The 23,262-nt window shown below is 42.3% G+C and overlaps 1 protein-coding gene and 1 pseudogene across 2 annotated transcripts in view; one reads left to right on the forward strand and one right to left on the reverse strand.

The window, feature by feature from the left end:
* The window catches only part of NCBP3 (nuclear cap binding subunit 3), a 43,587-nt gene extending 21,358 nt beyond the window's left edge, over positions 1-22,229 (reverse strand). For both annotated transcript variants that reach the window (XR_012913031.1, XM_075994220.1), the window contains exons 1-7: positions 21,994-22,229; positions 19,424-19,489; positions 16,775-16,880; positions 3,899-4,024; positions 1,540-1,668; positions 1,288-1,364; positions 458-566 (exon numbers count right to left, since the gene is read on the reverse strand). Coding sequence is in view for 1 of the 2 variants with exons in the window: in XM_075994220.1 (XP_075850335.1) it covers positions 458-566; positions 1,288-1,364; positions 1,540-1,668; positions 3,899-4,024; positions 16,775-16,880; positions 19,424-19,489; positions 21,994-22,176 (796 nt within the window). In the remaining variant the exon portion in view is untranslated. The remainder of the gene's footprint in view (positions 1-457; positions 567-1,287; positions 1,365-1,539; positions 1,669-3,898; positions 4,025-16,774; positions 16,881-19,423; positions 19,490-21,993) is intronic.
* LOC142861883 (adenosine 3'-phospho 5'-phosphosulfate transporter 1-like) lies at positions 12,572-13,426 on the forward strand (annotated as a pseudogene).
* Positions 22,230-23,262: the final 1,033 nt, after the last annotated feature.

A 23,262-nucleotide genomic window follows, 5' to 3' on the forward strand; every position in this document is an offset into this window, starting at 1 on the left:
GCATGGTGGCACATGCCTGTAGTCCCAGCTACCCGGGAGGCTGAGGCAGAAGGATCACTCGAGCCCAGGAGTTTGAGGTTGCTGTGAGCTAGGCTGACGCCACGGCACTCACTCTAGCCTGGGCAACAAAGTGAGACTCTGTCTCAAAAAAAAAAAAAAAAATAATGTTTTCATAGATTAAATGATAACTGGCTGAAAGCACATGAGGCACATCAGCTTTAACAGAAAATAACTTACTTTAGCCAGAAACCACAAAAACATACATACAAGTAGCTAATATTCACTTTCAGTCAGAAATTCCAATTCAAGTAGCAAGCCATTACTTCAAAAGCACAGATTATTATAGTTTGAAGGGAACTTGGAGATTATGTGATCTAACTTCTATTCAAAAGAGAAGGATATCACTCAATAATAAATCATTTTGATCAAAAATAATCAATACCAAATATCAAATTACCTTTTGTAGCAAATCTCATGAATAACCTATTTCCTTTAGCAAGTTTGTTGGCTGGACGAAGATCATTTCTTAACAAAGATTCCTCTTCTACCTGAGATAATGTGTCCAACTTAAGAAAAAAGAGCATTTTTAATACAAAAATTAAAGTGTTTTTCAAATTTCTTCAGTAGTAAAGTTACTATTAAGAAAGTATTCTGCCATTAATACTTATAGCATTATAGCGCTAGTTCCTCTGTAGAATTTCAAATCAAAGGTCTCCCTCGATCAACTTGCCTAAAAGAACAGTCTCTATCATTCTCTAGTCCCTTACCCTCTTTTCTTCACAGCACTCAACATCTCCTTACATTGTATCTCCGTGGATCTGTGTAAATTTTCTGTCTTCCTCAATAGAATACAGACTCCAAGAGGGCCAGGACTTTTTTTGCTTGATGCTATATTCCTAGTGCCTATAATTTGGCATGTTATAGGTACTTGATAAATATTTTTTAAATGAACACATGATAATATTTCTAACAACTGTACATAATCCATTAGGAAATATGCCATTACTTGCTTTTTCTTAATTTTAGCAATTAGATAACACTTTAAAGAATTTCTCAATAAAATCATTTTCTTTCATGCAGAAGCGTGAGTACTATTCCAAGATCTCAAGATGAATTGTCACATCCACACAAACTTAAAGGCCAAGAGACTGGTGTACCCTCAGAAGGTCTAATGGTGAAAGCCAGAGGAAAAACACAACTTACTAAGTCTTTAAGCCTTAAATAAAAAAAGAGAGCAAGCAGTTTTTTATAATAAAACCTTACATATATCTTTGTCCTATTACTAACCTCTACATCACTTGAGTTCTCATCTTCAACTTCTCCTTCTTCAGCCTCATCATCATCTGAACTGTCTTCTTGCTTGTCTAAAATGGAACGTGAGGGACAAGATGAACCATCTCGTATAAATTTAAAAGTCTGTACTTTCTCCTCCTATTAACTGATGTCCAAAGCACCACACCTTATTTCAGAAACACCTGACGATATGCTACTTAACACTCTGCTCAGAAATCCAAAGTTCACTCCTTTGTGTTCAGTTACCTTTTTTACTTTTCTCAGATGACTTGTCCTCATTGGCATCCCTGCTTTTCATCTTATTCTGGGCAGGCAGAGAGCTCATATTGATAAGGGCTCGTGTAGCAGTCATTTCATCCAGCCAAACCACATTACCTAAAATAAAATGTGAAACAAAACATTAGATTGCATCCAAATGGTAAGTTTCTTGAGAGATCTGCATTGCATTCATTGCTATAGCCTCATCTACCTACAGACTGTCATTAGTAAACGTACAAACCAACTAATGAAAAGAAATATAGGAAATGGTAATAAGACCTCTTTGATAAAATTATCATAGAACTGCATTCCCAAACTGGGTTCCTAACTGTTAAATATTCCATGAAAAAGGGTTCTATATATTAAAACTGCATGGAAGACAGTGAGTGACATGTAAGTATCAGCAGTTCTTGATGAAAATAATAACTGTCAAATAAATTTGGATTATCCTTTGTAACAAGGCTTTGGCCCTCTACGGGGAGCCCTTTACTGTTCTCTGTCATCTGAACATGGTAAATGATATTCCCCCATCATAAAGTATGTATGATGAAGATATCCATGGGATATGTACAATGGAGGCATGACAGCCACTTGGCTTTGTAGCAACTAATTGAATTTGTCTCTTTAAGGAAGAGAATTTAGCAAGAAAAAATCTTTGAGAAGTCTTATAGAAAAGAAACCTCTTGGCCGGGCGCGGTGGCTCACGCCTGTAATCCTAGCTCTCTGGGAGGCCGAGGCGGGCGGACTGTTCGAGGTCAGGAGTTCAAAACCAGCCTGAGCAAGAGCAAGACCCCGTCTCTACTATAAACAGAAAGAAATTAATTGGTCAACTGATATATATATGTAAAAAATTAGCCGGGCATGGTGGCACATGCCTGTAGTCCCAGCTACTCAGGAGGCTGAGGCAGTAGGATTGCTTGAGCCCAGGAGTTTGAGATTGCTGTGAGCTAGGCTGATGCCACGGCACTCACTCTAGCCTGGACAACAAAGTGAGACTCTGTCTCAAAAACAAACAAACAAACAAAAAAAAAAACCTCTTTATGTTTAAAAGATCATTTCTCATATGTCCCCCATATCTCAGTTTGAGAAATGAAGGTCTCACTTCCGTTACTAACATGCCATGTGGCCTTGGGCAAATAATTTCCTTCCTCTATTTCTCAGTTTCTGATGTACAGTATGATGTAGCTGAATTGGATAATTCCAAGGGTCCCTCCAACTCTAATATTCGCTAGCTATAATTCTAATCACTTAAATCAGGGGTTAGCAAACTATAACCCACAAGCTAAATCTAGCCTACTACCTGTTATTTATTTATATTTGTACTAGCCTTATTTTGGTATAATTAATGCATAATAAACTATACATCCACCACCTGTTTTTATAAATAACACTCCACTGAAAACCAGCCAGACTCATTAGTTTATGTACTGTTTACAGCTGCTTTCATGCTACTATAGCAGAGCTGAGTAGATGTGACACAGACCACATGGCCCACAAAGCCTAAAATATTTACTACCCAGCCCTTTATAGAAAAAGGTCTGCTGACCACTGATTTGGATAGTGTAAGTTAAGCAAAAAGAAAAAGGGAGAAAAAATCTTTTACTCAATGCTTCTCCCCTTCAATGAAAACACTGAATGCACACCTTCTTAAGAGAGCAGTCAAGAAAACCAGGCTGCTATCTAGAGTACTACCTAGCAGGTCAGCCAGCTGATAGCAAGTGAAGCCAGACTAGAAGTCAAGATAAGAAGCCAGTAAAGTGGTTACCAGAGGTCAAGCCAGACTTGGAGAAGGGAGGCAAGTTAAAAATGACAGTTAACTCACAAGTTAGCCAGCTCACTTGTTAGGTTAGGGCAAGCAGATGATGTTCCAGAAACACAGTTCAAGGCTAGCAAAGGTGAGAGGTCTGAGTATGGTTTGGTTTTTGGGTCAGAGACATTAAGACACAGGCAGCCCTCTGAATAACTATATAGCAGGTAGCAATGACAAAGTCCAAAGCCCTGAAAATGCAGCCCCAAATTTATGTAGGTAGAATCTACCCCTTTATTAGTAACTGTGAGTGTTGCAGAGCCCTCAATAATGTACATTAGACTCAGATGCCAGTAATCAAATTCTTAGAGTCCTGGTCACCATCTGTAGGCTGACTTGGAATACCCATGGGGTATAAGCTGGCAGATTGGCTAAGGCATGCTAGTTCTCATCACTGGGCAATTTTTTCTCTCCCAAGATAAGGACAGAAGTTAGGCATAAACAAGTAGTCTGGGCCATAACCATTCACTATCTTGGATAGCAAAATCTCTAAAAATCAACAACAAAAGCATAGTCAACAGAAAACGTGAGCGTACTTACAGGAGGTATCATCCAACCATTCAATATGAGCTGGAGGATATTCTTTAAAATAGGAAAAGATATCCTGGGTACTCATCTCATCTACTCCGCAAATGTAGATCGTCTCCAATCTCACTTTGGGGATTGCTAGAAAAACAAGACAGAAAAGATGATAGAATTTTCCTACCTGCTATTGCACATCTCATTGGTACTCCTTTATAATATTTCAGATAACATCCATTTAGAAAAGAAATATGCTGAGAGAAAAAAACAATTATTTCAAAGGAACATGAGATGTAACAGGGTAAACTTAAAACTTTTCACTAAACAACAGCATTAAACATATGATTTAATTCAGAACAGGCATATTAATCTCAGAAAGATTAAACAAATGGTGCTGATAAAATACATGATACCTCTCCGCATATTAACCTATAACAATCAAGGCACTAGCAAACTTAACAGGATTATTCATTGAATTTGACAAGCTGATTCTAAAATTTTTAAATGTGCATCAAAAAGAAACACAAGACATGTGTTCGAGATTTTGTCTGTTTACAAAAAAATAAAAAATAAAAAAAAAATAAAAAAAAAGAAATACACAATAGTGGGGGACAGTTCTGAAAAAGATGCTGCCCCTGAACATGCCAAAGCATGAAATTAGAGCAAAGAAATCTACAAATCAATAAAAAATGATAATCCAAAATAAAAATGGGCAAAGGACATGAACAGGCAATTTACATAAAAGAAAAAACAAAGGCAAATATACACATGACAAAGATAGGTTGACCTCACTATTCATCAGGAAAAGGCACATTAAAATAAGATGCCAGTTTTCACTGACTAGATTTTACATCTTTTAGTATGAAGTGTCAACAGTATGTGGCAAAAGAGTTAACTTTCCCTGATGGTGGGAGTAAGAACTAGCATAGCAAATCCGAAGAGCAAATAGGTAATGTCTATTAAAAATGTAATTAAGCACACAGCCTGTAAACCTAGGAATTCCATTCCTCAGTATCTACCCTAAACAACACATACATGTAGGTTCACAAAGCAGCTCACACAAACATGTTCACTGCAGCACTATTTCTAAATAACCTAGCAGGTATTAGAGTAATAAATTATGGTTTATCAATATTAAATGAATCATGGCATACCCATATTATAGAATATTATGTGGTAAAAAACAATGAGATAATTTATTACATACCATGGAAAGATTCTAAGACACATTATTAACTGAAAAAAACAAATTGCAAAAAATTGCAAAGTGACGACACTTAAAACCCACAAAACACCACAATAAATTTTCTAAGAGTACATATTTGTATACACAAATACCTAGTAAAAGGCCTAGTATGAATTACACTACATTGATAACTGTTACCTCTGAGGAGGGAGAAAGGGTAAAGGCTGTGGTCAAAAAGAAACCTTAACACTATCAGGACAGTGTAATTTTTTTACTAAATATTTTAAGTACATTATCTCCTCCTTTAACCTTACTTGCAAAAATGTAAATATACTGATAAGAAAAAATAATTTTAAAATACCTGTATATGTACCACCTAGCTTTATGCTTCATTCCTTGTAAGATCTCAGGCAAATAAAACAATATGTATAAAAGTGGGGCCTGCATAACTTCCCCACATCCCTTCTTGCCCTTCCTTCTCTGAAGTAATTCTGTCAAGAATTCAGTGTCCACTACTCCAAGCATGTTTTTATATGCTGTATATTATTTCGATTTAAAATAAAGTACATGTGAATACTTACAGATAAAAATATTTTTTTTAAATAATTGTTTTATGGGTGTGGTGGCATGCCCTGTAGTCCCAGCTATTCAGGAGGCTGAAGCAGGAGAATGGCTTGAGCCCAGGAGTTTGAGACCAGCCTGGGCAATCTAGCAAGACATTGTCTCAAAGAAAATAAAACAAACAAAACGGCCAAGGGTTTAAACACTTATTTTGTCACTTCATTCTAAAGAATAAGAGATGGGTTTAATGGAAGCCCATGTAGGTATGGCTAGACTAAATCAGGTGAGTGCTTCCCTGACCGCCCATATTCATAAAGACGGAAACACTATCAAGGCTTATGAACCTAGCAAATCCTTAATCGTGACTATCGGTGCAAGACTGAACAGAGGTCCAACTGCTGGATGGAAAATGAGGGTTTATTTAGTCCAGAGAACTTTCTCAGTTCTTCAAGCTAAAAGCCATGACTTTGGAAGAAAAAGAGTTCATGGGAAGTAAGGAATTGGTTCCACAGAAGATAACAAAGAACAAAGAGAGCTCCTGGTGATGGTAGAGGAAACAGCCTGAGGATCAGGGAGAAACATGAGGTAGAAGACTTGTTGACTAGATAAAAAGGACTTAATCTTGAAAACAAGACAGAAAAAACCCCCACAAAAGCAAATATCAAGGGCATCATAGCATTGTTCTAACAAAACATTACAACAACATTAAAGAAAAGGAAATACCTTAAAAACAAAAGAGAAAGAGTGTTAAGGAACAAAACTTCCAGCCTCAAATGTCTATTTTAATTCAAACAGACTGATACATAGAATTGGGTATTCAATGCTATCCTGTCATGGGGAAAAAAAAAAAGAACTGGGCAGTTGACAATTTTCTTCAAAAGAAGCAGATAAAGATATGAAAAAAGAAATGCAAAAGCATTATCACTGCAGAGATAAACTAGTTTCAATTAGCTGGAAGATAAGAAAGGTTCATTCTCAAAAGAGAACCAAACTGACAGTGGTCAGACCCACTACAGACGGAGACTTGATTAAGCTCCAAATTTGAGGAAGACTGCCAACAGAGAATGACCAACACTTCCTCATCTTGCTGACAATGTCACTGCTCATCATAAAATAAGGCAACAAAGAAGGCTCCTAGACTTATGTCCAACCAATGAGAAAGGGCTACTTGCTGAGGTGGCAGTGAACAGATGCACTGGGAATGCAAAGTGGACCTTTACTGAATGTTGTCTACAAGCCAAGTGGTGAAGGTATCATCTTGGATTTTCTAACAGGGATAGATGACAATGAATGACAGGTGTGGGACACAAAACTCAAGTCTTTAGAAAAGCAGACTTCAGAAAATCCCAAGAAAAAAGTAACCAATCACAAGGCCTCTAGCTCCCCAAGTTCTAGCCAAAGGAGAAGGTGGGTAAGTAAGGTCTTTATACCATGGCTCCTACAAAGCAGACTGCCTGCAAATCCACCAGTGCTAAAGTACCCAGGAAGCAATTGGCTACAAAAGCCGCTCACACGAGTGCGCCCTCTACTGGAGGGGCGAAGAAACCTCATCGCTACAAGGTTTGTACCTCAGCACTCCGTGATTACATGTTATCAGAAGTCCACCCAACTTCTGATTTGCAAACTTCCTTTCCAGCTCCTGTGAGAGAAACTGCTCAGGACTTCAAAACAGATCTGTGCTTCTAGAGCGCAGCTATTGGTGCTTTGCAGGAGGCAAGTGAGGCCTACCTGGCTGGCCTTTTTGAAGATACCAGCCTGCATGCTATCCATGCAAAACATGTAACAATTATGCCAAAAGACATCCAGCTAGCACGCCACATACATGGAGAACGTGCTTCAGAATCTACTATGATGGGGAAACATTTTATTCTTTAAAAAAAAAAATTCTCACTCTGGGAGGCCGAGGCGGGCGGATTGCTCGAGGTTGGGAGTTCGAAACCAGCCTGAGCGAGACCCCATCTCTACTAAAAATAGAAAGATGCCAAGTCTTGAGTTCAGGAAAAAAAAAAAAAAAGAAAGAAAATAAAAATAAAAATAGAAAGAAATTAATTGACCAACTAAAAATATATATACAAAAAATTAGCCGGGCATGGTGGCACATGCCTGTAGTCCCAGCTACTTGGGAGGCTGAGGCAGGAGGATCGCTTGAGCCCAGGAGTTTGAGGTTGCTGTGAGCTAGGCTGACGCCACGGCACTCACTCTAGCCTGGGCAACAAAGTGAGACCCTGTCTCAAAAAAAAAATTCTCGTTTTCCTGTTATTGGTAGTTCTGAGTTTTAGATATTTTTTTTTCCCCACAGAGTCAAAAGATACCTAGGTATATGATTTTGAGTGGAAAAACGGGACAGAAATCAAGTATTTGCAGTTTTTCCATTTTCATGTGTGTGTGAATTTTTAATATAAATGTTGGGAGGTGAAGCATTAATTCAAGGCAAAATGTTTCAGTGAACAAGTTTCAGCATTTCAACTTTATAACGGTTATAAATAAACTTGTTTCTGAGAAAAAAAAGAGATAAGAATACACAAAAAGTTGACAATGACTGGGTTTGGGTGGTAGACTGTAGGCAACTTTTCTTCTTACTCTACTTTCCAAATTTTCTTTAGTGAGCATGAATTGTTTGTAAAGTATCTAATGAAGAAAAGGTCCAGAGTGAACAGGCTCATCAAAAATGCTGACAGCTTTCTTTTTATAAGTGTTTAGAGCAAAACTGCTTTGGCAAGATGATGCAAGAAAGGCAGAAGTGTGGACGTATTTTGCTATTCTACTAATTGGAGGAACAGGTATCACAAAAGAAGAATCAAAACCCATTAAGTTCTTAGCCACCTTCCTCCTGCCCCCCCCAAACAAAAAAACAAACCAAAAAACCCCCGTTAGGTGACAAGAGCATAAGAATTAGTTTTAATAGATTTAGATCTTCTAGTCTAGAATTACATCCCAATGTACTAACTCAAACACACTGCTGTGATTTGAGAATTAGGCAGTAATCTCTAAAAAGTTGCAGGGAAAGAGAGAAGTACCTTAAAGCCTTGAGAAAGACTAATCCTATACTGATTATCATAAAGGGAGAAAAGAGAATTTCCCAAACCACAAATTGAAAAGCTTACTGACAGTCTCTGAAATTTGAAAAAGCTTATTAGAATCTACGATCTCTTAAAAACCTAAGTCTTTCCCACAGGAAATTATATGAGTCCAATAAGAAGAAAGCCAAACTAGCCAGGCATGTTGGCTCATGCCTATAATTATTCCCAACACTCTGGGAGGCCAAGGCAGGAGAATCACTAGAGCCCAGGCGTTCAAGATCAGCTTGGACAACATAGGGAAACTCATCTCTACAAAAAATAAACATTAGCCAGATATGGTGGCGCATGCCTATAGTCCCAGCTACTTGGGAGGCTAAGACAGAAGGATCGCTTGAGCCCAGGTGTTTGAGGTTACAGTGAGTTATGATGATGCCTCTAAACTCTAGCCCGGGCAACAGAGCAAGACCTTGTCTTAAAAAAAAAAAAAGAAAAAAGAAAAGAAAGAAAGAAAAGAAGCTACACTAACCTCATTTCTTTTTTTGCTAGGATTACTAGGCCAAGGAAGTCAAAGAATGCCATAGATGGTATTCGATCTCAAGTTTTTTAAGGCATGTAAAATCCAGTTCCTCATGACAATAAAATGAAATGTGGGCCTGATGATAACAGAATAAGATTTATAATTAATACATGCAGCCAGGTGCAGTGGCTCACACCTGTAATCCTAGCAATCTGGGAGGCTGAGGCGGGAGGATCGCTCAAAGTCAGGGGTTCAAAACCAGCCTGAACAAGAGCGAGATCCTGTCTCTACTAAAAATAGAAAGAAATTAATTGGCCAACTAAAAACATATATAGAAAAAATTAGCCGGCCATGGTGAAACGTGCCTGTAGTCCCAGCTACCTGGGAGGCTGAGGCAGAAGGATTGCTTCAGGCCAGGAGTTTGAGGTTTCTGTGAGTTAGACTGACACCACAGTACTCTAGCCCGGGCAACAGAGTGAGACTGTCTCAAAAAAATAAATAAATAAAAATTAAAAAAATTAAAAAAAAAATAGGCCGGGCGCTGTGGCTCACGCCTGTAATCCTAGCTCTTGGGAGGCCGAGGCGGGCGGATTGCTCAAGGTCAGGAGTTCAAAAAACCAGCCTGAGCAAGAGCGAGACCCCGTCTCTACTATAAATAGAAAGAAATTAATTGGCCAACTGATATATATATAAAAAAATTAGCCGGGCATGGTGGTGCATGCCTGTAGTCCCAGCTACCCGGGAGGCTGAGGCAGAAGGATCACTTGAGCCCAGGAGTTTGAGGTTGCTGTGAGCTAGGCTGACGCCACGACACTCACTCTAGCCTGGGCAACAAAGCGAGACTCTGTCTCAAAAAAAAAAAAAAAAATTAAAAAAAAATATATATATAATACATCTGTGTTTCATGGCATGATATAGGACTATGCTGCTCAACATTTACCAACAACTGGATGAAGAAGCAGAAGCCATGCACATCAAAGTAGAGAGTATACAAAGCGAGGAATAGAACTAAAAGTTGAAAGGTAGACGTAAGATGAAAATTAACTCAACAGACTGAATATGGAGGCTTGAGACTGAGTGCAGTGGCTCATGCCTGTAATCCTAGCACTCTGGGAGGCCATGGTGGGAGGATTGCTTGAGCTCAGGAGTTCAAGACCAGCCCGAGCAAAAGGGAGACCGTGTCTCTACTATAAATAGAAAGAAATTAGCCAAACAATTAAAAATAGAAAAAATTAGCCAGACACGGTGATGCATGCCTATAGTCCCAGCTACTTGGGAGACTGAGGCAGGAGGATTGCTTGAGCCCAGGAGTTTGAGGTTGTTGTGAGCCTGGCTGATGCCACAGCACTCTAGCTCAGACAAGAAGAGAGTGAGACTGTGTCTCAAAAAAAAAAAAAAAAAAAAAAAAAAAAAAAAGAGGCTGGGCATGGTGGCTCACACCTATAATCCTAGGACTCTAGGAGGCTGAGGCGGGCAGATTGCTCAACGTCAGGAATTCGAAACCAGCCTGAGCAAGACTGAGCAAGAGCGAGATCCTATCTCTACTAAAAATAGAAAGAAGTTAATCGGCCAACTAAAAATATATAGAAAAAATTAGCCGGGCATGGTGGCACATGCCTATAGTTCCAGCTACTTGGGAAGCTGAGGCAGGAGGATCGCTTGAGCCCAGGAGTTTGAGGTTGCTGTGAGCTAGGCTGATGCCACAGCACTCTAGCTTGGGCAACAGAGTGAGACTCTCGTCTCAAAAAAAAAAAAAAAAAAAAAAAATGGAGGCTTGAAATCAGTAAGATATAATTTAATACAGATAAATAAAAAAGTAATCTTTTAAAAAGTGTCTCAAGTACAAGACGAGAAAGACTGTTTTGATGGGCACAGTTTCTGGGGAAAAGGTCTAGGTGCTTTGGTTGAGTAGAAGATGACAACACTCTGAAATGGCTGGGACAGGGACAGTGGTAAGAGTCCTGCCATACTTTCCATGGACCCAATCATATCCAGAATCTACACCTCACCTTATGAAGAACATGCAGAAACTGGAAGGAGTCTGGAGAATACAGACCAGAAAAACATGTCACTTAAAGAAAGTTTAGGGAGTAGGCAGTAAGCCTATACTTCCATTACATGAAGGATTAGTGTGTGAATAAAAGAAGGACACACAGTATATTGTTCTAACCTAACAGTAACTAACAGTCAGAAATTACTAGAAGGCAATGCTCAACGCAAGGAAGTATCCAAAAATAAAGTTGTCTGCCTCATAAATAGTTCTCATGCCATAACTAAGAAACATTCAGGCAGAGGCCAAAGAACCATTAGCAACTTTGCCAAAAGGTCTGCAGTGCTGGGCAAGAGATTGGTCTAGATAACCTCTCGCCTCCTTTCCAACAATGAGGGCTTTGATCATGGGGATAAGGAGATGGAAGCTGCTTAACAGTAAGTCATTTAAAAGTAGCAAGTCCCTCTTGATGCAGAATAGACTAGTGTAGTGTGTCACAAACCATGTCCCTGAATGTTGGCAGAGCGGTTAAGAACACAGGCTTCGTGAGACCAGCCTTCAAATCCCGGCCTTGCTACTTACCTGCCTGTGGGACCTTGGGCAAATGTCTCAACCTCTCCGCACCTTAGTTTTCTCATCATAAAATGGAAATGATAAATATCTTCCCCTTACAGGGTGTTGAAAGGATAACTACATAGCAAAGTAACTGGCTAGACTAAGCACTTAATTAAGAAATGTGAATGTTATCATTGGCCTTTGTTTATGTCTGTATGTGTGTGTCTGTGTCCCAACATTGCTGTCATTGAGTTACTGTTTGTATTCTATTGCCCACATATTATTGTTGCTGATACTAAGAATAATAAATAACTTGACACCTGGTATGGCTACAAGAGTCAAGATGCTTATTCCAATCTCTCCATTCTCCAAAGACGCTGGGTCACTTACGACTGCTTGTAAGATGAAGAATGCCAGATAATAACAACCTAATGGTAATAACTAATATTTGCTGGGCACCTACCGTGTGCCAGGCACGACTCTAAGAACTGTCATTTTGTTAGAACCTCCCAACAACCCTATAAGAATTCCTGTTATCTGCCTTTCCAGATGAGGAAACTAAGGTTCTTAGAGGCTAAATAACTTGCCCAAGGACAAGAGCTAAAAAAGTAACACGTCAGGATTTGAATACAGGCAACTGGGCTTCAGAATCCATGTTCATAACCACGAAACCAATTCTTCTCAATCCTGGCTACACATTAAAATTACCTGGGAAAATATAAAAACAGTAACTATCTCCAGGATCTATACAACTCCCCTACCCCTAATTCTAATTTAAACTCATTTGCGATAGACAGCAACATTCCCTAAGGTTCAGAAACACTACCCTAGGCAATGCTGCTCCCTAGATGAAGAGATTGAAATGATCCTGGTGCTAAAGAACCGAGTGCTGGCACTGATTATGGCTGGCTTCTCCTGCATCCTCTGCAAGCAGCTCCGGCATAGGGCACCAATGTACTGGTACTCCTTTGCCAGCCTGTCAAATGTGCTTAGCAGCTGGTGCTTAAGTTTCTCAGCTTCCCCACCCAGGTGCTGGCCAAGGCCTCCAAGGTGATCCCTGTCATGTCAGCTTGATGGGAAAGCTGGTGTCTCGACGCAGCTATGAACATGGGGAATACCTGACAGCTGGCCTCATCTCCACTGGGGTCAGCATGTTTCTGCTGTCCAGTAGACCAGAGCCACTCAGCTGTCCAGCCACCACACTCTCAGGCCTCATCTTCCTGGCAAGCTACATTGCTTTTGACAGCTTCACCTCAAACCAGCAGGATGCCCTGTTTGCTTATGTCACTGGTACAAACAATGTTTAGGGTCAATTCCTTCTCCTGCCTTTTCACAGCAGGCTCACTGCTAGGGCAGGGTGCCCTTCTAGAGGGGACCTCTTCATGGGACAACATAGCAAGTTTGCTGTCCATGCCCTGCTTCTCTCAGTCTGCTCTGCATGTGGCCAGCGCTTCATCTTTTACACCATTAGGCAGTTTGGGGCTGCTGTCCTCACAATCATCATGTGAGGACATGATGGACATGTGAGGACAATCTCCACCAGGCCTTTGCCATCCTTCTTTCCTGTCTCCTCTATGGCCACAATGACATTGTGGTGGGAGGGTTGGGGGTGGCCATGGTCTTTGCTGTCCTCCTGCTCTGAGTCTACACCCAGGGCCATCTGAAGCAATGAGGAAAGAAAGTTGTGCCTATTCAGTCCCCTGTGCAAAAGGTGTGAGTGGGGTGGAGGGGTCCAGAAGAATGAAGTAAAATAGGACCCTCTCGCCATGCTAGTAACTCTTCTCCTACTATAACTCACCAGAGCCCTGGCTCTAGGGCAAAATGCAGGGGTTTTCTCAGTATCATAAACCAGCTCTGCAGCTGGAGGTGGGGAGCCCAGGAGGCAGCTTTCCCCTTTGCCTTAGAAGTCACCCATCCTCCCCTAGGCAGGTTCTTCCAAGCCTGCCTCACGGTAGACAGTCCACAGTATGGGGGGTGGTGGGTAACAGCTCCAAAGGACAGAGGTACCTTGCACAGCTCCTCCTTTCTCACGTTCCCTGAAGTCTTGCCCTGGCTGTTGGCTCCACCACCTTTCAGACTGCCCCTCCTCCACAGATACCTGTATTTCTTACTCCAGTGAGAAAACCACAAATGATATAGGCTCCAAATGCTGCTTTCTCAGGAGGGTAAAAGATGCTGAGGAAGGGGGACTAGAGAGCCCTGCTCAGCTACACCACCTGGTGTTCCTGGATCTCTAGGCTCTGCTCTGTGAGATAGTTGCAGGTTTTGGTACTTTGGAAATGTAACTTTTTGCTCTTATAATTTTATTAAATTGTTGCAATGGGGGGGAAAAAAGAGACTGAAATGAGCAACCTTCCCCAGCTGACATTCCAGAGCAGGCCTACTGCCATTTTAAGGAGTATCTTTAGAATCATGAGATCGAAATTGCTTTTACAAAAAAAGAAAAAAAAATTTTTTTAAATTAAAACTTAATAACCAAACAATCCTATTAAGATAGATATCATATTCCCATTTTACAGACAAGGAGACTGAGACTTAAAAAGGCTCAACAATTTGCCCACAGACACAAAGAAACTAAGACTAGATTCTAGGAGGGTTTGGAAACCTGAAGAGCTCCCACAGAGGTGAGAAAGAATTTCAAGTGGGTGAACAAATATGCTTCACAGAGGAAGTGACACCTAAACCAAATGAAGCATGGGACAAGAAAAGGCAAATAAGCAGAGTGAAAGGAATGAACTATTAATATAACAGACAAAAGCTGTCTCAAGAATATTCAGGGAACCAGGAATCAGCAGGAATGGTGAAACCACAGTCCTTTCAAGGCAGAGACATAAGAGGGCTCAAATGTCTATTTGGCCAAGGCTATGCAAGCACAAGAATGTCAAGCTGTACAGTTGTCACTGGCCTTCACAAGACTTCTCCTGAAACAGAAATCCACTAAAGCAGACGCCTAGAACCCCAGCCTGTGAGGGAAGCAAGGTCTACCTTTGACTCGAACTTGTGATGAAGGAAAGAGTAAAAGCAGCTTCTAGAGTTGAGCTCTTCATCTAAGCTACTCTGCCTACTAGGACTGACTGTGGAGGGACAAGGTTTGGGTCTATAGTATGGTATCATACATTACACAGCAATAGAGCAAAGCAGTTAAAAGCAAGACTTCAGAGTCAGATAAACCTGGGTTCAAATCCCAACTCTACCTTTACTAGCTGCATAACCCTGGGCAAATCATGAGACTGCTTAAAGCCTGTTTCCTCTTTTGTAAAGTAGGATAAAAATATATGTCTCAGGCTGGGCGCGGTGGCTCACGCCTATAATCCTAGCACTCTGGGAGGCCGAGGTGGGTGGATTGCTCAAAGTCAGGAGTTCAAAACCAGCCTGAGGCCGGGCGCGGTGGCTCCTCGCGCCTGTAATCCTAGCACTCTGGGAGGCCGAGGCGGGCGGATTGCTCAAGGTCAGGAGTTCAAAACCAGCCTGAGCGAGACCTCGTCTCTACCATAAAAATAGAAAGAAATTAATTGGCCAACTAATATATATAATATAAAAATCAGCCGGGCATGGTGGCTCGTGCCTGTAGTCCCAGCTACTCGGGAGGCTGAGGCAGGAGGATTGCTTGAGCCCAGGAGTTTGAGGTTGCTGTGAGCTAGGCTGACGCCATGGCACTCACTCTAGCCTAGGCAAGAAAGTGAGACTCTGTCTCAAAAAAAAAAAAAAATAAAAAAAAAAAATAATAAACAAAACCAGCCTGAGCAAGAGCAAGGCCCCGTTTCTACTATAAATATAAAGAAATTAATTGGCTAACTAATTATTTATAAATATAATATTTATAAATAAAATTAGCCGGGCATGGTGGTACATGCCTGTAGTCCCAGCTACTTGGGAGGCTGAGGCAGGAGGATCACTTGGGCCCAGGAGTTTGAGGTTGCTGTGAGCTAAGCTGATGCCATAGCACTCTAGCCCGGGCAACAAAAGTGAGAGTCTGTCTCAAAAAAAATATATATATATATACACATATATATATGTGCCTCATAAGGTTGTTGCGAGAAATAAATAAGAAAAAATATGTAGGCTGAGCACAGTGGCTCACATTCGTAATCCCAGCACTCTGGGAGGCCAAGGCAAAAGGATCACTTGAGGCCAGGAGTTCCAAGTTTCAGTGAGCTATAATTGTGCCACTATTTTCCAGACTGGGCAACAGAGGAAGACTCTTGTCTGTCTCCAAAAAGAAAAAAAGAAAATGAAAAAATATGTAATATGCAAAACGTAGTTAGCACAGTATCTAGTAAGAAAGCAAAATAGTAGCTAGTCTTTCATTCATTCAACATGTTTACTGAGCTACTTATTTATTTCATTTATTTTTGGAGACAGGGTCTCACTGACGGACTAGAGCACAGTGGCATCATTATAGCTCATAGCAACCTCAAACTACTGGACTCGAGTGATCCTCCTGCCTTGGCCTCCCAAGGAGCTGAGACTACAGGTGTGTGCCACCATGCCTGGCTAATTTTTATTTTTTGTAGAGATGGGGTCTCCCTATGTTGTTCAGGCTAGTCTCAAGACTCCTGGGCTCAAGTGATCCTCCCGCCTTGGCCTCCCAAAGTGTTGGCGTGACCCACCGTGCTTGGTCAATAGAAGTGTTAATGACTTTCCTCCACCAATCCCAAAATTGCTATAACTCCCCTAAAAGAAGGTCTCACTATAATACACTTTTACAACATTTAAAGGCAAAGAAAAGCTAATACCTCTATGCCAAAAGCAAAAAATGAGTAAGGGTCCTTAGAAGCATAGGTTCTAATCTCAGCTCTGCCACTTACTAGTGACTTCCTCTGGGCCTCCTCAGATAAGACAATCTTTTTTTCCAGCTCTAATATCTGAGACAGCTGATAGCATCTCAATTTTTAACAGGTTCCCTTAGAAATGACAATTTCACAAGTACCTTCCTTTGGGAGTATTTGGATAAGGACTAGACATGCAAGGCAAGGCCAGAAGCATGAGGTGATGGCAGGGAAAGTTGTTCTCTAGGTAAATGTGGAAAATCACCCCCCCCCCAAAAAAAAAAACCACCTTGTACCTTTCTTCATCATGTCTCGGTCCAGGGCTACATTTCTCTGGGCAAGATTTACTTCTGATCGAAAATGGAAGCGCTTGGCTCGCTGTTCTTTCTTTTCAATTGCTTCCTAGAAAGTACAGAAAAAGTCAAAGAAGTTAAATATGGAGGAAGAAAGTTAAATCACAAACACAACATGATGCATCAGTGACCACTGTGCTTTGATTAAGTTTTGCAGAGAACCAGATATTCACATTCAGTGGCTGGGAGGGCTTATATTAATTCTGCTATAATTTGTTATCGCCTCCATCCTATCACAACCTATTACTGTGCCTGGGACATTGTAGGAACTCAATGAGTATCTGTTGAGTGAATGAATAGTGCTTTACAATTTATAAAGTTCTCTGACATTTATTGTTAGTAATTAGGCCAACAAATTACAATTAAACAATCTCAACATCCCAATTTTCCAGATGCAGAAACTGAGGGACAAAAAAGCCAAAAGGTTTGCCGGAGGTACTACAGCTAGTTAAGGCAGCAGATCTTCTGATTCCAGTGCTATTTCTAGGAGCTCCTCCACAACCACCATTTCACATCATCTGCGGGCATGGTAATCACACTCATCACGCTCTTCCACATTGTGCGTGCCTCAGCAGTCCACTCCCTAAAGCTAGCTCCTGTTTAAAAATAACACTGAGGCAAAGAAATTCTCTCAACTCTTCCAGCCTTTGTGTCCATGGAATTGCCAGTTTTCATCTTTAAGTGACAAGTAGCATTGATGCATCACTGAAAAAAACTAATCAGTTTTTAAGTTTCTTCCAAGAGCTAAAATAGATTTAGGTCCAACTGCGGGTTTCTGATGGCTCACAGGAACCCTTCACTAACTGTCTATCAACTTTACCACACTAACTGAAGGTCGGACTACTGAAAGCTTGTGAGGATTGGTAAAGCAGCAACACTTGTGTTACTTCTCAATAGTTATGCTAATTTTCTTCGCTGAAGTTTTCCAAGTACAAACAACAATATACCTTCCTTTAGTAACAATTTAAGTGCCAACTCTGGGACTACCACCCTTTTCCCCATAGACCTGTTTCATATAATGGCAAACTGTTAGGCTTAAGAACTATCTACTTCTTTTTCAACTACACTAAGAAAACATTTTCACTTTATTCTATTTTCTTGTCTAACAGATGATCAGTTCTCTTTCTTTTGGCCTTTAAGTAATCTGAGACACATTGAGACACAGACAAACTATAAAAAGATAAGTATGACATATTTATTTATTTATTTATTTTTGAGACAGAGTCTCGCTTTGTTGTCCAGGCTAGAGTGAGTGCTGTGGTGTCAGCCTAGCTCATAGCAACCTCAAACTCCTGGGCTCAGGCAATCCTCCTGCCTCAGCCTCCCGAGTAGATAGGACTACAGGCATGTGCCACCATGCCTAGCTAATTTTTTTTTCTATATATTTTAGTTGGCCCATTAATTTCTTTCTATTTATAGTAGAGATGGGGTCTCACTCTTGCTCAGGCTGGTTTCGAACTCCTGACCTCGAGCAATCTGCCTGCCTCAGCCTCCCAGAGTGCTAGGATTATAGGCGTGAACCACCACGCCCGGCTGACATTTATTTTTATTTTTGCTTTTATGCATCTAATATAGCAATATATACTATTATTCAGAATTATAATTCAGAATTCTGTTCCAAACTTAATGGCATACATTAAAATCAGAAAGAATGTCTAAGGCTGGGCTACCCAGGAGGCTGAGGCAGCAGGATTGCTTAAGCCCAGGAGTTTGAGGTTGCCATGAGCTAGGCTGATGCCATGGCAGTCATCACTCTAGCCTGGGCAACAAGGCGAGACTCTGTCTCAAAAAAAAAAAAAAAAAAGAAAGAATTTCTAAACTGGACATCACTGATTAAAGCAACAAATATGTACTGACTGTTTACAATAACGAATATAATAGGTTTGACTCTATGAGGTGTCAAAATGAAGGCCATAATCTGGTAATAGCAATCACTAGACAAAAGGCAACACTCTTAGGTACTGAAAATAATTCAGCTGACTTGGCCTTCAAAGTTTAGACAGGCAGGCAATCAGGTACCCACTCCCTGCTTGTTTTTTTTTTTTAGAGATGGGGTCCAGCTATATTGCCCAGGCTGGTCTTGAATTTCTGCGCTCAAGCAATCCTCTCACCTTAGCCTCCCAAAGTACTGGGATTACAGGCGTGCACCACCACAGCTGGCCAGGAAACCCTATTTTTCTAAGTCTCCAACCAGTAAGGAATATAAACATTTACTAAGGGCCTACTACGTGCCAAGCACTTTTCATGTTTTATTTCATTTAAAGTGGAAACAGCACGCATTTTTTTAAAGAATGGACACAACATTTTAAAAGACATTCCCCATACAAAACTTTTTCTTGGAAATGGTTAAGCACAGGCATCTAGATATTGTGATTTTATCTTTTCATGGATCCAAGAACACATAAATGGTGCCTAGATGTTTTCAGGATGCATAAAGGCATCACTGTGTAACATGAAGTTAAAATTTTTTTTTTTTAATTCAGCAACAGAAGAAAAAAGGAGGTAAAAAAGAATATTTAACATTCTGTAAGTTCTAGGGACCAAGTTCATTAAGTTCACCTGCTTATCAAACTGAATAAATAACTGTCTTACCTTGGAGGTGACATCAATCCCAGTGATAAAGCTGCCAGCCTTGTTTTCATATCTTCTACTTGTGTCCTAACACAAAGAGAAAGGGTGAGAAATTCTGACAGCAATTAAAGAAAACCCAGGAGAAAAGACAGTCTGACAATTGGTTCTTTTTTTATTTTGGCATAATATGGGGGTACAAATTTTAAATTTTAAGGTTTCAATAACTGCCCTTTCCCCCCCTCCCCCTTCCCCCCCCACAAGTCTTTTTGAATAAATAGTCATTCTCAACAACCTTCTCCCACCACTGACAACCTCTTATTAAGAAGCCCATCCCAGTGACTCCACGGTATCAATAAACCACCCTAACAAGAAGTCAGAACCTGTCCAAAACCATAAGTAATTCCATCAGCTGAAGGTATCCATATAAAGAAAATCTAAAGGCTTTCATGAAGAAAATGTCAAAGACTAGGCAGTCATTTATCTCTCCAGTCAGACTGGACAAATTCCCCAAGCCAGGCCACCAGGTGGAGCACAAGCTTCCACCAAAATGCAGAAAGTCCAGGATCACCTAGAACTCCTGGAGAAAATACAGCACCCAGCAATAGAAAGAGGATGGGATTTGGAAACTGAGCAAGGACTAACATCTCAGTTCTGATATTCACTAATTATAGAACACTGTATAATTTCTTTGACCTCTCTGGGCCAAGATTTTCTCCATAATATCTGCCCACTTTCCTGATCTCTTTAACTGTTCTTCCATTTGTGCTACAGAATTTTCTATTTCTCCAGCACAACAATCTTGTTCCCATCTCAGAACCTTTGCAGCACTTAACTATTGCCCTTGCTGGGAACACTCCCTTTCAATGTGCACATGGGTGGATCCTTTTTGTCATTTAGGGTTCAGTTTAAATGTCACCATCTCAAAGGACTTCACTGGCCATCCCATCATAGCTCTGCTCACACTCCTCACCCCTGCACTCTCTATTAACATTATTTTCTTCATAGCACTTAATACTAAGGAAATTATTTACTTGTGTCCCCAACTGGAACATAAACTCCAAGAGGGAGTTTGATCTTGATCAAGCACTTAAGGTTGTGCCTGGCACATAGTGGGGCATGCAATAAATACGTGTTGAACTGAATGAATGAAGGGATAATTTCTACTTCACAACTGCAGTGATATTTATTATTTGTTTTTGTTTTTTTTTTTTTTTTTTTGAGACAGAGTCTCGCTTTGTTGTCCAGGCTAGAGTGAGTGCCATGGCATCAGCCTAGCTCACAGCAACCTCAAACTCCTGGGCTCGAACGATCCTTCTGCCTCAGCCTCCCGAGTAGCTGGGACTACAGGCATGTGCCACCATGCCCGGCTAATTTTTTATATATATATCAGTTGGCCAATTAATTTCTTTCTATTTATAGTAGAGACAGGGTCTTGCTCTTGCTCAGGCTGGTTTTGAACTCCTGACCTTGAGCAATCCGCCCGCCTCTGCCTCCCAAGAGCTAGGATTACAGGCGTGAGCCACCGCGCCCGGCCTATTATTTGTTTTTGTTTTGTTAGAGACAGGGTCTCACTATGTTGCCCAGACTGGTCTCCAACTCCTGGGCTGAAGAGATCCTCCTGCCTCAGCCTCCCAGAGTAGCCAATACTATAGTCTCAGGCCTAGGCACCTGGCATAAACGATATAATGCAATGATTTTAATGGTAAAATGCCCTTATGTTAATTGTTATTAACCACAGTCATTATCATTTGCCATCTCTAGTGATCCTACCTTAGCCTTTTTTCCATATCTTCATTTTAAAAGCAAGACTGGTAAAAAGTAGTTCATGTTAGGTAATAAATTAAGTACATGAGAGGAGCCATCCAGGCCTGAGACCAGCTCTAAGAACTGGACATACGACTATCAAACCACAAGCAAAACACCTCTCACCGTCCCCATTATGGTAAAGAAGGGACCAAAGATCACTATTGGTCCTGTGATATTGTGGTTTCATTACAGGTCAGATGCTGGGACCACAGGGTAGGTGCTTGCTACACAGCAGTGGAGCTGCGCGAGGCAAGATGACCCTCAAGTCACAACAGAAACAGAGAGTTTCTGTTGCTGACAGTTCCAACCCTCCCAAGAGAAAGGGCGAGTGCCATGTTTAACAGATACCAACTCCTCTGGGGCAGGACCCACAAGGAGACCTAGATGCCGCCGCCACCCCACAGTTCCTTCGGGGCTGCTCCCGGCTCCGTTCCCGCGCAGGGCTCCCCTTTATCTCAATGTCAGCCCCTCCTCGCTCCCTTGCACTGCGCGGCTCAGAGGGGCAGCGGAGGGGGTGTCCTCAACTATCTTCCAGCCCCCTCCTCCCCCCCACCTCCAGCCCCCTCAACACCCATTGCCGGCGCCCCGGCGTCCTTTCTCTAGCTCCGAGTCTCTCCTCCAGCCTGACGCCCCCGCCCCCCGGGCGCTCGCGCCCCTCTCGCCAGCTCCGCCGACTTCCCCGGGCCAGGGCTCCCGCCGCCTCCCCTTCCGGCCCCTTCCGGCCCCCTCCGGCGCAGGGCACTCGCTCCGCAACCTCCTCCTCGCTCCCCGCCCCCCGCCCGTACCGGGATCAGTTCCTTCAGCGAGCGCCGCACCGGCACGATCTCCAGCTCGCCCTCCTCCACCTCCATAGGCTCCGGCTCGCCACGGTCCACACTGGACTCTGCCTCAGGTGACGGGAGCCCCAGAGCTGGCCCCGCCGGGGCCTCCGCCTTCACCGACACCCGCAGGCCCCGTACGGCCGCCATCGCTGCCTGCCGGCCGCACCACTGAGAGCCCGCCCCGCACACCCGCCGGCTAGAGCGCCGCCGCCAGTGGCCACCGAGGAGCCGCCACCGATACCTAGAGCGTCACCTGTTTCTGCCAGAAGGCCGGCTTTAGCGTTCCCGCCCCCTGGTGGCGGGAGGAACCCGGGCCGGCTGCGGCGGGACCTGGTGAGGAGAAGGCGGGACCGAGTGAGGACGGGGGCGGGGCCTGCTGGAGGGGACGGGATCTGGAGGAGTTCGGTGTAGTCCGGGTTACGGGTCTAAATCTGTACTCAAGCGATCACTAGGTGCCAGACACCTCAAAGCGCTTGAGCCCTGACAACAACCCCATGAAGTAGGTCCTATTAGTACTCCTGTTTCACATATGAAGAAACTGAGGCACAGAAATGTAGCCAAGGTGACAGGCTATTTAAGGAATAAAACCTGGACCTAAACCTAGACGGTCTGGCTCCAGAGCCCACAGTGAGCCTTGGTATATCACCTCTGGGCAATCTGCAGATTTACAAAGTTACTTGCCTTGCCAACCTTTGTCTCTTTCAGGTCTCCCCAAAATACACTAAAATTGAGACTCCAAGAGGGTGGTGACCTGCCCAAAGGCCAGGGCTTAGACCTCAAATTCCTGACTCCTGAAGGTGCTATCCACTGTAGACCTGTGAACATGGTTTCCTGCTGATATTTTTCTGAGAGCCTAGTGGGGGAGAAGGAGTGTTGGCTTCCAGAGAGCACCACTGGTCAGTTTTTGCTTTGAGTCCTGATTTTGCATCTTCCTCCCTGTGTAACCGTAGGCTGGTCCTGGCCCCTTTTTGGGCCTGGTTTCCTGCCTGGTGAGTGATCAGGTGGGACCCCAGGGTCTCTGAGCCCTACCAGCTCTGACCATGGAGGAACAAATAATTGTAAGCCAAGGAAGAGCATGATCAGCATGAGACACACCTGGGCGTCAATCTGGCCAGCCCTGCCCCACACATGGTGTGTGGCCTTGGGTGAGCCACTGAACCCTGTGGAGCCTAAGTTCCTTCATCAGTAAAATGGAAAAATATTACCCATCTCCAAATGAGGTGGTTGAGGGTT

This window comes from Microcebus murinus, chromosome 18 (genome assembly GCF_040939455.1).
Source record: "Microcebus murinus isolate Inina chromosome 18, M.murinus_Inina_mat1.0, whole genome shotgun sequence".
NCBI lineage: Eukaryota > Metazoa > Chordata > Mammalia > Primates > Cheirogaleidae > Microcebus > Microcebus murinus.